Source organism: Rhyacophila brunnea, unplaced genomic scaffold, assembly GCF_057557595.1.
Source record: "Rhyacophila brunnea isolate RB1 unplaced genomic scaffold, BYU_Rbru_1.0 scaffold_1, whole genome shotgun sequence".
Lineage (NCBI taxonomy): Eukaryota > Metazoa > Arthropoda > Insecta > Trichoptera > Rhyacophilidae > Rhyacophila > Rhyacophila brunnea.
In genome coordinates, this window is record NW_028232751.1 from 47,865,904 (window position 1) to 47,881,351 (window position 15,448).

The following is a 15,448-nucleotide window of genomic DNA, read 5'->3' on the forward strand; positions in this document are numbered from 1 at the left end:
TATAGAACATCACACTGCCCTTGACCCTGGCAATAGGTAGGGGGGCCGCTTCAGGATGTGGGGGCCATAAACTGAATAGGTACTTTGTGAAAATAATATTAATACATCGACATTCCATAGTTAGAAGGGCGTGAGTAACAATCTGTAACTGTAATGATCCAAAAATAGTTTTAATTTAAAAACTTTTACTGTCACGGAATATTCTTGTTGACGCACTTTTGGAATATTAAAGGTGACATTATAAACCATGGTTTCCCTAAGTTTCCCTAAGATGGATCTGTTCTTTCCCCCCAGATCAGTGATGGCATTGTGTAGCAAGTGTAACGGACGATGTTTAATCGAATCTCATTTTACCCAAAATGTCCCTTACGCCCTTTTGGCGTTGCAACCTCAATATGATCTACTACGTCTAATGTGTAAGTACTTACCTTGCCAACGCCCATGCTTGCAACGGCCGAGCTTTTACCGTGTCGCCTTATATTGTCGTCGATCCCCGATTCGAATACCGGGTCTGGCAAATTCACATGTTGCTTTTCAATGTGTGTTTGGACCACAGTGTGGACATAATTTAATAAAACTAGACGATATTTATATTTGGCCACGTATTTTTTCCGACTTATATATGGTGAAAATAAGAACTCTGACATTCTTGGTGGTATTGACCTGTGTGTTCTGATCTTAGAAAAATCCGGAGCATCAGTTGTTTGTTCTGCCGAGGTGCAGAACTAACATGCCATTGGTAATGCCGATTAGGAGGGCAATAACTCTGTTCAACCAAATCACTTCGGATATTGACATATTCCACCTGCGTGAGATGAGTATAGGTGAGGTTTGTTCCATAAATTCTTAAAATAGGGTCTGTTTAGCTCATTCATTGTACTTCCTTGTATCTATTTTTTTTTTTGTATTTACACTTTTCTACTGTTTAATAACTTTTATATAATACTTTATTTCTAAATGTCATATTGTGAACGTATTGAATTAATAATTTGTAATGTTGACTATATTAAGAAAGAAAAATGAATAATAGGTTGAGCAAATGGTTAACATTCATTTCTCATAAAAACAAAAATATGTTAATACAACCTCCACTCTGTGAAGCCCATTTATGGACGTCTTCAGATTTTAGATTGTTAAAAAAAAGAACGCTCACCTTGTGTATCAGTATGGATTACATCGACAAATTTGGCATCGGTTGGATCGAGTCTTATATAAAACGGCATCCCTGCAAAATGCTGCCCTGCCGGATCCAATCCTTCGATGAGAATAATAAATATTGTAAAACATATCATTCAGTATCATTCAGTTGGTATAGGCACGTCATGTGCTGCTCAAGGGTGGCAGAAAGTGAATGGAAAATTTGACTTTTCTTTCTACATGACTTCTTGTGAGAATATATTTCAGAGAAAATAAAGTTTTCTCTTGCGCGGCTCTGACAAAGAATTCATTATGCAAACTTCAGTAGATATTTATATAACATCCCTTTACAATGGCCCAAGTCTATCAACATATACTCGCGATCTTTGGTGCATATTGAAATACCGATACTGGGACTATTATAGACGGCAGACATTTGCTGGCAAACGCAAATATTGTCGGCCTTCACAATGGTGAGCACAGCGTTCAAAATGGAGAATTTTTAAACCGGAGCGCTCAATCATTTTCCGAAATAATATTACCATAGCTAATTTTATACATATATACAATGACATTAATATGGACGAATCATCTGGAAAAGAAAATGACACTCACTTTATTGTCGGGTCTGCCGAATGGTATAATCTGTTCTAACGCCATTACAATAAAGATGATAGGTATTGCTATAAATTCCTGATGCTTTTTGTTGGGTCTGCCGAATGGTTCGGTTCGAACGGGTTCGCTCAAATGAACATTGACATTAGAAATACTGCTCTAACGCCATTACAATAGAGGTCATATTGCTATAAATTCGAAATGCGGAAATTGCGTGACGTCTACCTACCTATACATGCTAATTTACTTGCTAGCTACTGTATTAAGTGCGTCGTCCATTAATAATAATGTCATTGCATATATATGTTATAAAAAATAAATGTGTTACATGTATGGCCTATCTAGCAATTAATTTTATCTATCTATCTGGTCCACGAGACGGAGCAATAATTTTGGGGATTTCAGTTTGACGGAACCAGAACGGCGCTCCGGTGTGCTCCGGTCCATTTCGATCCCTGGGTGACCAAACACCATATGACCGCAAACATTTATCTAGAAATTTAAAATAGCAATATGGATTTATTTATTTATTTATCCATGATTTTGTTTCATGGAAGATGGCACATCTACCTACTTTGGCTAAGGAATTCATAATTCACAATAAAATTGTTATAGTTATATAAGTAGCTTGCTTATCAAACATGGAGTAAAATTACTGCAGAAGTTTTGTCGCCGCGTCTTTGCACTCTACAGTCGCACATAAAAACCTTCAATCACACCCAATTTAAACATTAACCAAAGCCATCCGTATCAGCTGTATATTATAAACATGTTAGTAATACTTTTAGAAGCGCGTTGCACTCCCCGGTGACTGTGGTTAGTGATCGTATTAGCATACTTGCAACCACGCACGCAACAATCGCAGACGCAAGCAATCACAAGAATGTCGCAGGCAAGATATACATTTCTCCGGGACTGTTCGGCAATCGGCGTGTCAGCAGTTATCTACGGAGTAAGGTGACACATACACCGAATGGCACACACAAGGGGTAGTTTGTCGTGTCCGGTGAGAATGATGTGTATTGGTATATTTTATTGGGCAATTTCGCGTTTGCAGTTTAAGGGCTGAAAGTCAAACAACCAGTGACGTCCCGTGGTGGTTGTCAGGGCATGCGTTGCTTAGGGTCAGCACATTATAAAAGGCGACAAACGATGAAACGAATACGAATATTATACTTTTTCGAGCAGTCGCGGTTTTCCGAGAAGCAGATGTTGCAGTCGATTCACTGAAAAGTGCCGACATCTTAGTTTAAAACACAGTGGTAGCATTCAAAATCCTGGTAACCTATCCTATTATTTATATTTTATATTTTAATACCTAATGGGTGACTGTTAAGACCTCAGACCTACACGTTCCTAAAAACACCGCTGTGTGAGATTATGTTTCTTCGAAATTCTTCAGTAGATGACGACTGATAAAATAGATCGTTAGGTACTCAAGAAATTTGCATTCAATTTGAGACTAAAAATTAAGAGGGATGGCATTATAAGTCTGCTTAAGGGCTGCACTTTGCCTAGGGACGTCACTGCAAACAACATTATTCACATTATCAATAAACTTGTACAGAGACACTAGACAACACAACTTTACAACAATAAAATGACAATTTCTATTTACATCATTGCAAGATTTAAAAAATATGTAATAATAGAAAAAGACAATCGTTGAATATCATAATCGGATAAATAAAAAAATTCTTATAAAAATTATTCATTTGCGCTTATTCCATACAATACCAATACACGGTTCGCTGATAAATAAAATTATAAGTACTTATATAAACAAAAAAAAATAACATAAGTACGTCACTATGATTGCATAATTATGAAGAGCATGATGGTCGTAGGTGAAATTAAAGTTAATAACTGTACACAAATATACTAATCCGTAATGCAACCCTGGGCTATAATTTAACGAAAATATTAATACCTATAATATAATTATTATTTTATATTATATTCTTTTTAGCGCTACAACAGGCCATGAGGTCATTTGACACTAGTGTAGAGATGCAAGTAACAAGGACATATTATTATATAATATACAAATTGAATAATTATATACTGCGCCCCTCTGCACTTGCCCACCGAACCTGTCACGCTGCAAAATGAACACTAATTTGTTTAGCGCGCTATTTTCGAAAACTTTACTTTGTTGCTTCGGAACCACAGAACTGATTAATAAATAGAATTTCGATTAGTTATATCCCAATACACGACATTTTGACGCAGGGTTTTGAATGTGTGAGTGTCCTAGGAAAATAAACCACACATTATAGACGTACAATAGTGTGTGCTGCAACGTACAAATAGACAAATGCGGAATGAGCGTCAGTGCACAAAACGAAAGCGGTTGTCAGAACGAAATACAAGCGTATTCTTGACACTTGTTTAAGTTTACCCCATATTCTTCCACAATCGAGATCGGTTGCTTGTGTCTCCACATCACCCGTTAGGTATTTCAGTTGTCACTATTTCTGGGTTCCCTGTTCGGAACCATTTAAGATATCAATGAGATATTGCAATCTACTAAATCGACAGATACCTACCAAAATGTAGATGTAAGCTGCGCAAGTTTCATCAATATTGGTTCAGTATTTTTTGAGTTTAAATGCAACAAACAGACAGCTAGTCAAAAATATATATAAGTATCTTCAGCTAATGTATCATGGAACTAGTAAAAACACTGACCAAATTTCAAATAGTTCTAAGTCCAGAGAAGGACTTTTTAACTTTATTCGTACCTATGTAAGTATAGTTAAATGTAGTCAACACTGCTACATTAAACATATAAACCAGGGCTCGAAATGGACCGGAACGCACCGGAGCGCCGTTCCTGTTCGTGAAATCGGTAAAATTATCGCTCCGTCTCGTGGAATAAATAATTTGACCGTCTGAGCTGGATAGGCCATATAATAGAAAATCTAACACTTATTTTTATGAAAAAAACACATATACTTTGATAACTTTACTATGTAAAAATCTTCAGAAAACTGTCGAGCGCTCCGGTTCGTAAATTTTTCCATTTCGAGCGCTGATATAAACGACTACATTTATGACAATAACGTATTTACGATACCTTTAATATGATTTATAATTTGTTTTTAAATTTGCAATATTTGAATTGCTTTTAATATCGGTTTATCTTATTTTGAGATCATAAACTTACCTATCAATTAAATGGGTGAAAATATTTATTTCTACCTACCTAATCGATTTTTTTTAAACGGTACATGTTTAAACACGCGCGTTAACATCATTTTACTCCCTACTTCAATTATAGTTTGTCAATTTATGGCTACGGCTGTATGTTGTATCTTAGCCACTGGGGAATAACAAAAGAAATGGCGTATTTCAAAAAAACACTACCTTATTCTTAGGTCAATAATTATTATAAAGCAATCATTATTCGTAAGATGTTTATCACACTTGAATGGTCAAGAACATAGCTTATAATGGGTATCTTCAGAATTATCTTCAAATGTGTTAATCTTGCCCATTTTTTGAATAATAGAATGCCCAATGCTTGTCAAGTTTGGGATCACAGAGATTATCAATATAATTTTTTATCGTAAATATTTCACTATAATAATGTCGATGTAAATTATACTGATGGTTTTATAAATGCGTTTAAAAATTAATAAATCTAAAAAATCTTAACACCACTGCATATTTATGTACTGAAATATGACTATATTCTAAAACATTAGAGCAAGAGGTTGAAAAGAATACTATTTTATGTAATAAAAATACTTTATGCAGTTATCAAATGTTTAAAATAAATATAAAGGATAATAAGGCTTCAAAATTATATAAATAGATTATCTACAACGTTTAAGGTATGTCCAGGATCATGCTTTGAAAATAGAACAAAAGCTCCATTTCGACCTACGCTGAGCATGTACCCCGTTAAAGCCTACTTCAATCTATATTATGTAAGACAAAACGAAGCTTTAAAGCTGAGTACCTATCTCCTTCGCGGAATCGTCCCTCGTTCTACAATAGCATAATGCGATCCAGGTAGGTATCATTTTATTATACTATGCTACTATACTAGCATGTCCCCCCTTAACATTCTGATTCGTCAGCCTTCATAATTTTATTATAAAGTATGTTTTTTCAAAATTATTTGATTTTTTTGTTTCCCATTTTAATTGTAAACATAATCTACCTACATTCAAAACCTGCACGAATATTATAGAACCTAAGTACCTAGTTTATTTTAAGATATTGAACAATGAAAATATGTTCAATTTCAACTACTTATCTCAAAAAGGTAATCGACGACACCCACGGTTTTTGTATCTAGACACAGACCATGAGAAATTTTTTGGTAAGGACTTCAGATTGACAACATTAATAATATATAACGCTTTTTTGGGAGAAGGTCGTATTTGTACTCCAAGGGACTCCATGTTTCAAACGTCAGAAGAAAACAAAACTCTACTAAGTGAGTACTACCAACGTAGTATATAAGCTATGCCAGTTTCATCAATATTGGTCCAATAATTTGTTTTTATGATGACACTCCAATCAAAATTGGTATCAACAATGTAGTCTATAAGCTGTGGAAGACCCATCAATAATAGGTCCATTAATTATTTGATATAATGTACAGATTTTATTATTTTTACCCCATTTACACGTGCATGGATTTACAGTAAGTAATATCGCAGCCATAATAAGAAAATGTATGGGTAAACATGTATTATCCTGCAGTTGGCATTATTGCATGCATAAATCATAAAGGTTTGGAAGCTGATGAATTTTCATGTGACAGTAGGATTTTTTCGATTTGCGCCTGCGCAGTAGAACGACAGTGGTGAACCTGCCAGCAAAAAATGAACCGTGTTTTATTTAGACATGAATTTTATGTCGGTACTATAGAACCCAAAGAGGTTGGACGGTCTTAAAAATACTTTTACTATATACTATAATATATTTCCGATACCACATTTCACGGTGAAGTGTGATATGGCGAACTGTTTACGTACAATTTTCCTGACATGCAGACGCCGGGGTCCCTTACCAGTTTGGGACCCTTGAGGTAATAAGATAGATGACGATAACATATCCTCGCAAGAAAATGTCATGGAATTTAAAAAATAGGGTATTTTAAAAATGTCTAGAGCAAATTTTGCGACACGACTATTCATTTAAAAGGCGTATAAAACAGGTGAACATCACATGGATGGAAAATAGTAATTAAAAAAATACCTGTAATTCTATAGAGTCCGGGAACTCTTTCCCCAACATACCCCGCCACGTGTGCACCTAGGCTGTGTCCGATTATGTGAACTGTGTTGGGGGAAACTCCATGTATCTTCACCAGGTGGTCGTTTATAAACTTGGCGATTTCCATACCCACCACCCTGGTGTTGACGGCCGTCTGAGAATAGTCCAATCCATGACCGGACCAGTCCACGCTGAACACGTTTGCATCGTTACCGAATATGCGGAGAAGTTCGGTTTTGATATCCTAGTTAATAAGAAAACAGTTTTGTTTGTAACTATTATCATTATCAACCACCGAACGAAAAAGCAAGGACATGGTTATTAATAATTTTAAAATAATCGGTGTTTGTACTTATGTACGCGCGTTAGAAGTTATACTTCTTTGGCGTAACAAAATAAAATAATCGCACACCGCGTTAGTCAAAATTCACATCAACAGTTAGAATATAGTTTTCACATAAACTAAATATGTAATACCAAACAAAAGTATCGTACCTATCACACTTAAAAATATTAAGCTTAGTTTTGACAGATAATCACATATAAAAATGAGTAGGTACAATTCACAACGCGAAAGAATGTTTTTCACTATGGTCGGCTATGATCACATCATTGCGCGAGACGTCATGTTTCAGATCTGTCAAATAATAAAGTATGATATAAGATAGAATTGACGTTTAATAGCCCATATCAATAAAAACAAGAATAAAGGAGGGCCGGTTATTGGAGTGCCGCTGGTTTGTTTCTGAACACTTTTACTTATATCACTAAATAAATTATTTAATTATTTCTCGTTGTTTTTATTTTATTTTGGCCAACAATAATAAATTCGTTTCCTAGGCAACGGAACAATTCTTCGTACATAAACTATAATAATATTGTACTGTATAATCGTCACGATTGCATTATCATACTGTGACGTAAAGGCAGTGCGTTCGGCTGATAACCGAACAATCGTGGTTCGAATCCAATCGAGTACGATTTTTTTTCGTGTGAAAAAATAAATTATGTGTTACATGTCACACGCCAAAAATACACTTTCCAAACGCGCCTAAACAAATATAACTTAAAAAAAACTATTCAATATTATAATTCTATAATTTCGCAGAAAATGTGTTGAGTACAGATTTTGTACATCATAGAATAGGTAATATCACATTTTCAGACAAAATTGACAAAAGAGACATAACAGAATCCTGAAATTCGTAAAAACAAACAGTCAAAAAACCATAGATATCAAGCGGTTGAAAAATATTAATTAACGGTTTCTTTAATTGTTTTCTTTGGCTCTCAAATACACAATGTCATATAGTTGGTTTATTGATTGCACTGTAGATAGTGTTTGTAAGTTTTTAAAATTCAGTTAAACCCTGCATAATCCAAGCCATAATAGATAATAGTTAAAAATATTTGTTTATCTATAAACTAGGTATCTAAAATTGTGCCATTAAACCATGCTTAATTTTAGATATTTTATAGATAGAAGAATATTTTTTATCGATTATGGCTTGACAGGCAGGGTTAAATAGATTTTTAAAAACTAACCAACACCATCTGTAATAATATGTACCTATTCATAATTCACGAAAAGAAATAAGTATGACTGAAAAAGTGTACCTACACTATTTTTGTCGGATCGCCCATAGCATACCTTAACTATAATGGTTTGGTCTAGATAAGGCTTGAGTTTAAGTGAATTTTAAAAACTAACCAGCACCGTCTGCAAATTTTATTCGTAGTTCAATGAAAACAAATGACTGACAGTTTAGTGTACACTACTTACGTCGGATCTTAACAGCCTACCTCCACCCTTCGCCACTGATTGATTGTATCAGAGAGACAGTTAAAACCGTATTATCATGTTTAAAATATGATTTTGAGATTAAGAATCTAAAATTGTGTTGAATTGTGGCTGATACCTAATAATGTAAAGTTTACTACAAATTAATCTTTTGCAAAATGACTTCTCCTTTCATATCGATATCACTAAAATCACAGGCGTTGCCAACAATGATTTTCCATCTAATCAAGTTGCTTGACTCATTGTAAATTCATTCGAAGCACACCCTCGCGATATTTTCCCTTCGACGGTATCAGTGTTCATCCCTTTACAGCTACGTAATTTTATTTAATCATATTTTTTTCCTATGCCCCTTTCCAGTTTTAATTTCACATATTATTAAATAGGCCCTAGCTATATTAAAAAAGTTTCTTCAGTGTCTTTGAACCAAACTCTTGTGAAAGAACTTTTCATTAAACGGCGCACATAGAAAACAGCAATTAAGTAGGTATTTCAGTTTTGCGAAAACGACAATTTGTCTATAAAAAATAATTCGTCACGCGATCAGAGTATCTATTCTATTATTGGTACAGCAGCATTATTAGGATTTATAATTTAAATTTAAATCAGACCACAATTAATTAATTTAATTCTCGAGAATATTACTGTACGAATAAATTAAATAAGTTTCGATGGGCTTTCTACTCGCAAGATGAACAGTTCTTTCTACAATTAAAATAGATTAAGAATATTCCTATCAAAGAATTGAATTGAATCAAAATAATTATTATGATTGAAAATTCCTGACAAATGGTACCACTGGCGAAAATGCCACAGTATAAATAAACAGTCCTAGCCAGACAATTAATTCATAATTAATAAATTAGCAATAATCATAGCAGTATACTGCCCCCATAAGCAAAAACACAGCTAATGGGAAAAAATGAGAAATTAAAGTAAGTATGAGGTGACATACTAGATAAAATTCTGAACATAATTGCATAACAAAATAAACTGGAAATCATTTATTTTAATATAGAAATCATCATAATGTGTTCACTACTTTTGCAAAAATGTTAGGCTTTTCGATGCAACAAAACAGTAAATAATGATTCATAAGCAAAAACACAGCACATCTATCGATTTGCTGTGTTTTTTGCTTAAAAACGCTGGCTTACTGTTTTTTTGTTTATGATTCTAGAATTTTTACACAAACGTAATACAGCATGTAACTGGTAATAATAAGATAACCTCAAATTAATCATTCACTAACTTCATATCGCCCTACATTTTTAATGATATTTTAATACTCAAATGTGATTAAGTTCTAAATTGGATTAGGAATTGTGAAAAAAAGATTCTCAACTTTATTTTGGAGAGTATGCAATTGGATAAACTTGATGAAAATGCTGCAAAATCCAATGAAATTATAATGGCAAGTAAAATGCTAATGACCAGTTATTTACATTTTAATTACCACATTTAAATATCATGTTAATTATATCTAATGGCCAACTACTGAAAACGCGCCAGCCCATTGTTGGCACTAAATGAGTTATTAATTGTAATCTTAATCTATCATAAAACACATTTCTAACTATCTAGTTTTATTAAATTAATGATATTTGTACTTACGTCTCTGAACATTTGATATTTAAAATAATGCAAACGGAAATTCCTCAATATTCCCTTTTTCCAATGCGAGCCGCATGACTGCTTCTACGTTTACATCTGTCAACTAGCTTCGATATTTGTTTTTTATGAAGTGCATTACACTGAATAATCTTTCACAGTATACAGTAGTAGGAAAAATTGGCAATATTAACTCATTTAGTGCTGACACTGCGACTGGCGCGTTTGGCGCGACTGGCCATTAGATATAGTTAACATGATATTTAAATGTGGTAATTAAATATTAATTAACAGGTCAGCAGTTTATGGATCATATATGGAAAAGAAGAAATGCATAATTCAAAAATAAGGAAGAGTAATGCCTACAAATAGGATGACGTTTTGGGAGTCTTCCCACCAAAACTGACGGATTTTTGTATATTTAAAAATATATATTGTCATTCCAATATTATTTAATGAACAAAATACCATTACAAGTATTTAATTTTTCAAAAATATCCATTACAATTTAAATTATAAGCAAAAAAACATATTTACTGTTTTTTTCCTTATGAAACTGACATTATTCCATTCAAAATCATAAATAAAAAGACAATAATGGAGTTTTATAATCAATATTTTTGTAATTTTGCAATTTTTATGTAATGAAAATATCAATTTTTAAATAATCTATTATAAACCGAAACATTTATTAAAATTGATTAACTTTTAATGAAGCAGCAATGAAAAACATGATAACCTCTCTTTTCTCAAAATTGACTTTTTCCCATTAGCTGTGTTTTTGCTTATGGGGGCAGTATAAATACTACACACTGGTTTCAAAATCTGTATTTTATAAATAAGTCTGCCCGATAGTATTTCCAGATGAAAAATTAAATAATGCAGAATAATTATAATATTATGAGTACGTTTACATTTTTTCATGCCACCCTGTATCAGAAGTTAGCCACCACCAGGGCAATCGTCGCTCTATCATATTATTTATGTGAACACAATAATACTACCTACTTCTTTTTCATCGCCGTGACCCGGATGATTTGGGTCTCTATAACGTCTCCCCACTCTTCTCGGCATTCTAGGGCACGCAAGGTCCATGTCAGTGGAATACCCGTAACACTTATAAATTGATTTAATCGTTAGGGACACTTAATAGTTTGCTGTAATATTCGGAATTATGACCGTAAGGGCCGTTTCAGACGGGACACCGGTGTCGCGCTCGTATTATAATGAGGAGGCCTTTGTATTCGAATAAAGGGGCTTTTGTGTTATGCTTATGAACTACCCAGAGATAATGAGTCAACGCGTGTCCAGTACACATTTCCGTCGGCCGCTACATTCTCAAGCCGTCGATATACTTGTTTTTATTACGGCAGCCAGTTTTATATTTAATTATTAAGTGTCTGGGTATGGGGTATGTATCCGAAAAACTCTGAAGTTTTGTGGGGTAAATTCAATGAGACATGTTAGATTTTGTGACCTGTTCCTTAAAAAAACAATAAAAAAATATTATGAATATATTTTTTAAAAAGACAATACAATATACAATTTTTCTGTGTGCCCGGCTGGGGAATAATATGGTGGATCTGCACTAGTGCCAATTGTGTGGGTTCTTATGCCATATAATTTAAGCCACAGAATGCGTAAAAATGGGGCCGATAACTGAAGTTCTCTGGTGTTGACACTACGGAGAACTTCTCCCACTTATTTGAGCATATCAATGTCTCACCGCCAAACTAAGGAATTTTGAGGATCTATCATATCTCGAAAGCCTCAACTCTGCATGACATCTCATGGCTCAACGTCCATATACCAATGCCATAGAAAAGGATGGGGATAATAATATGGGTGGTTCACAATAATTATGGATCAAGTCCATCAAAATGAACCGTGAAATATTTGGACCTAAAGTAAAAACTCTTTTTGTAAAATTCAGGAATATTCTCACTGTATAATACTTACCATATTTTGATAGTACCTACATGGATCAATTTAAATAAATAGTCTAAACAAAAGTATATTAAAGCTATATTAATATTATCAAATTAATGTTAGCAAATACCTATTTATAGTGCTGAAAGAACCTGTCAAAATGGACATGATTCACATTCAATTTGATGTCTTATCTATACTATTATTGCCATGTATGCGGAAAATTGTAGAGCTACGATTGTGATATTAACACACAATATAGAAATCTGTTTTATCTAGCCACTGAAACAAAAAAATCTAATTTTATGAAAATTGGACTTGATCCATAATTACTGTAAACTACCCATATAACAGTGAACTATACGCAATTAATGCATAAGTATAATATATAATAGAAATAAATTTATAATAGTAAAAAAATAATATGACTATAAAAATATGCATGTATAGTACATATATATCTATATATACATATATACCAATGACATATTAAATGGACGACTCACTTCATACCCGGCGCGCACGAGAAATTGTGCATGAAAGTCATTCACAGATGTATAAATAGATGTCACGTGACCATTGACGTATCCGTTTCCATTATGCGATACAAGCTTCGAGAATTTATAGTAATATAACCTTTATTGTAATGGCGTATTAGTGTCATGACTGCGTGACGTGCGTTAGAAACAGATTCTCGGTTACTTACGACTTCTCGGAGATTAGACGCAAGTGAGCGCAGCGAATCACAGGCGACTGACTGTCCAATGGTTCCTGTCATTCAATTGCATTGAATAAACATTCATCAATATCTTAAAATGGCATTTTATAAATAATAAATAATACTAACACATGCAAAGTGATATCCCATCTTTCTTGGAGTGTTTAGTAGATTTTTTTACAATTTTTAACTAGGCACATTGGCATTTTGTAACACAATAATAACGGTGGAGTCGAAACCTGACAGTCAGAAATTTTGTATGGGCAGACCCAGCGGTGTCGCCAGACCGCTTGCAAGCAGAATGTTCATTTGAGCGTAGGGTACCGATATTAAAATATGAATTTCGCCATCCGGCAGACCCGACACAAAGTGAGTGTCATTTTATTTTCTAGATGCTTCGTCCATATTAATGTCATTGATATATACATTTGAAACATTTTCTGGTGTGCCTCAGGGCTCAAACTTGGGGCCATTGCTGTTCACGATTTTTATAAATGACATAGCATTGGTAATTAAAAATGCTATGTTTTTGTTGTTTGCTCATGACTTGAAACTCTTCATGGAAGTTGTCACCTTGGACAATTGTCGTCAACTCCAACTTGATATAGATATATTATATGATATATTAGATTGGGGCAGGCGTAACAAGCTGGATTACAATATTGATAAATGTAATGTTTTATCTTTTACTAAAGCCTCACGAGTATTGTTTTTCCAGTATTAGATTCATGGCACATTTCTCTCGCGAATATCATCTGTAAGGGATCTTGGCATTACGTTTGACAATAAACTGACATTTAGTGGTCATATAGCCACCATTTGTAAAAAGGCGCTAAAAGTGTCGGGCTTTGTCTTGCGTACTTCCCGGGTCTTTTCGAATGTTACGGTACTAAAAATTCTCTATAACTCCTCAGTTAAAAGCAGACTTGAGAGTGGGTCTATCGTTTGGGCCCTGCATCAGTACGCCATATGGTGGAGAGAGTCCAAAATAAATTTTTGAGATACCTTTACTTTCGGCTTTATTGATATTATCCGTGGCTCTATCCGACTGACTTTTCTCTTAAGTATGCTTACATACTGAAGCTTGAAATTTAGAAGGGATCTTTATTTAGCTACATATTTTTTTCCGACTTACACGCGGCGTAAATGTGAACTCTGCCATTCTTGGTAGTGTTGGCTTGTGTGTCTCTGATTACTTTAGGAATCTTGGGCATCCGTTGTTTGTTCTCCCAAGGTGCAGAACTAACCTGTCATTAGTGATGCCAATTGGGAGGGCAATAACCATGTTTAATGAAATCGCTTCGGATATTGATATATCCCACTTACGTGAGGGTGAATTTAGGTGGACGTTGCTTTATAAGTTATTAAGATAGGGTCTATCAATAGTTCACTCTGTGTACTTCCATCTAGTTTTATTTTTGTTGCTTTATTTTATTTCTTTCTTGTTTTATTTCTTATTGTATTATTAAGTCACATTTCTTTGTATTTTTATTTTAAAAATTGTTAGCACTTATTTTATGTCGTGAACGCTTTGAATTTGTAATTTGTTATGTTCATTATATTATGTAAAATAATTAAATTTGATTTGATTAGAAATAGAGGACAATATAATGAAATCGAAAAGGGAGACCTGTCCAGACATCGTAATTATCTGACAAAACGGTTACATATAAATTGTAACTAAAATATTCGCCGTGCGCTTTTTTATCGCAAAGAGATGATCGTATACTACACGGACAATATGAACATTAATTCAATTTTCATAGCTGATTTTGGCAAAATTCATGAATTCAAGAATGAAAACCTAACCTAACATAACATGACCTAACCTAATCCAACCTAACCTAACAAATATTCCAGTGTATCGGCTATTTCCGAAATTTGTTTGCTGATCGCTTCCTGTAAAGTGTAAACCGACAAGACATTTAGACATGAATTTTATCACAGTACTATATGACCCAAAAAGGTTGGACAGTCTTTAATATACGGCCATATATTTCCGATACAACATTTTAGGATGAAGTGTGTTACGGCGAACTGCATGCGTACAAGTTTCCGGACACGGAATCTCGATCCTCCATCGTAGGAAGTTTAAGAGCCAAACAAGGTGGGTCTACGTGTGGGTTATAGGGGTTATAAACTAACGTCTAAATTAGAATCTTACAATTGGAGACATTTTTTAAGTATTTTATTAAAATAATTAAATTGATAAACATATGTACCATCTAAAAAATTTAAAAAGAACAATATTTATATTTAAAAACAAAAATATTCTTCCAATTAAATAAACGTTATAAAATGTCAATACGTTCAACCATCCAACCTTATTATTAGCTACGTACAAAATATTTTAAGGCCACGTTTATTGTTTAAATTTAGTGTCAAATTTTTTTTAGTATGTA

At 33.8% G+C, this 15,448-nt stretch overlaps 1 protein-coding gene across 1 annotated transcript in view; it reads right to left on the minus strand.

Annotated features, from left to right (window-relative positions):
- Nucleotides 1-1,223, minus strand: part of LOC147079873 (uncharacterized) — a 38,494-nt gene extending 37,271 nt beyond the window's left edge. The window contains exon 1 of the mRNA XM_085945728.1: nt 1,154-1,223. Within this exon, the coding sequence (XP_085801854.1) occupies nt 1,154-1,223 (70 nt within the window). The remainder of the gene's footprint in view (nt 1-1,153) is intronic.
- Between the last annotated feature and the right edge of the window lie 14,225 nt (nt 1,224-15,448).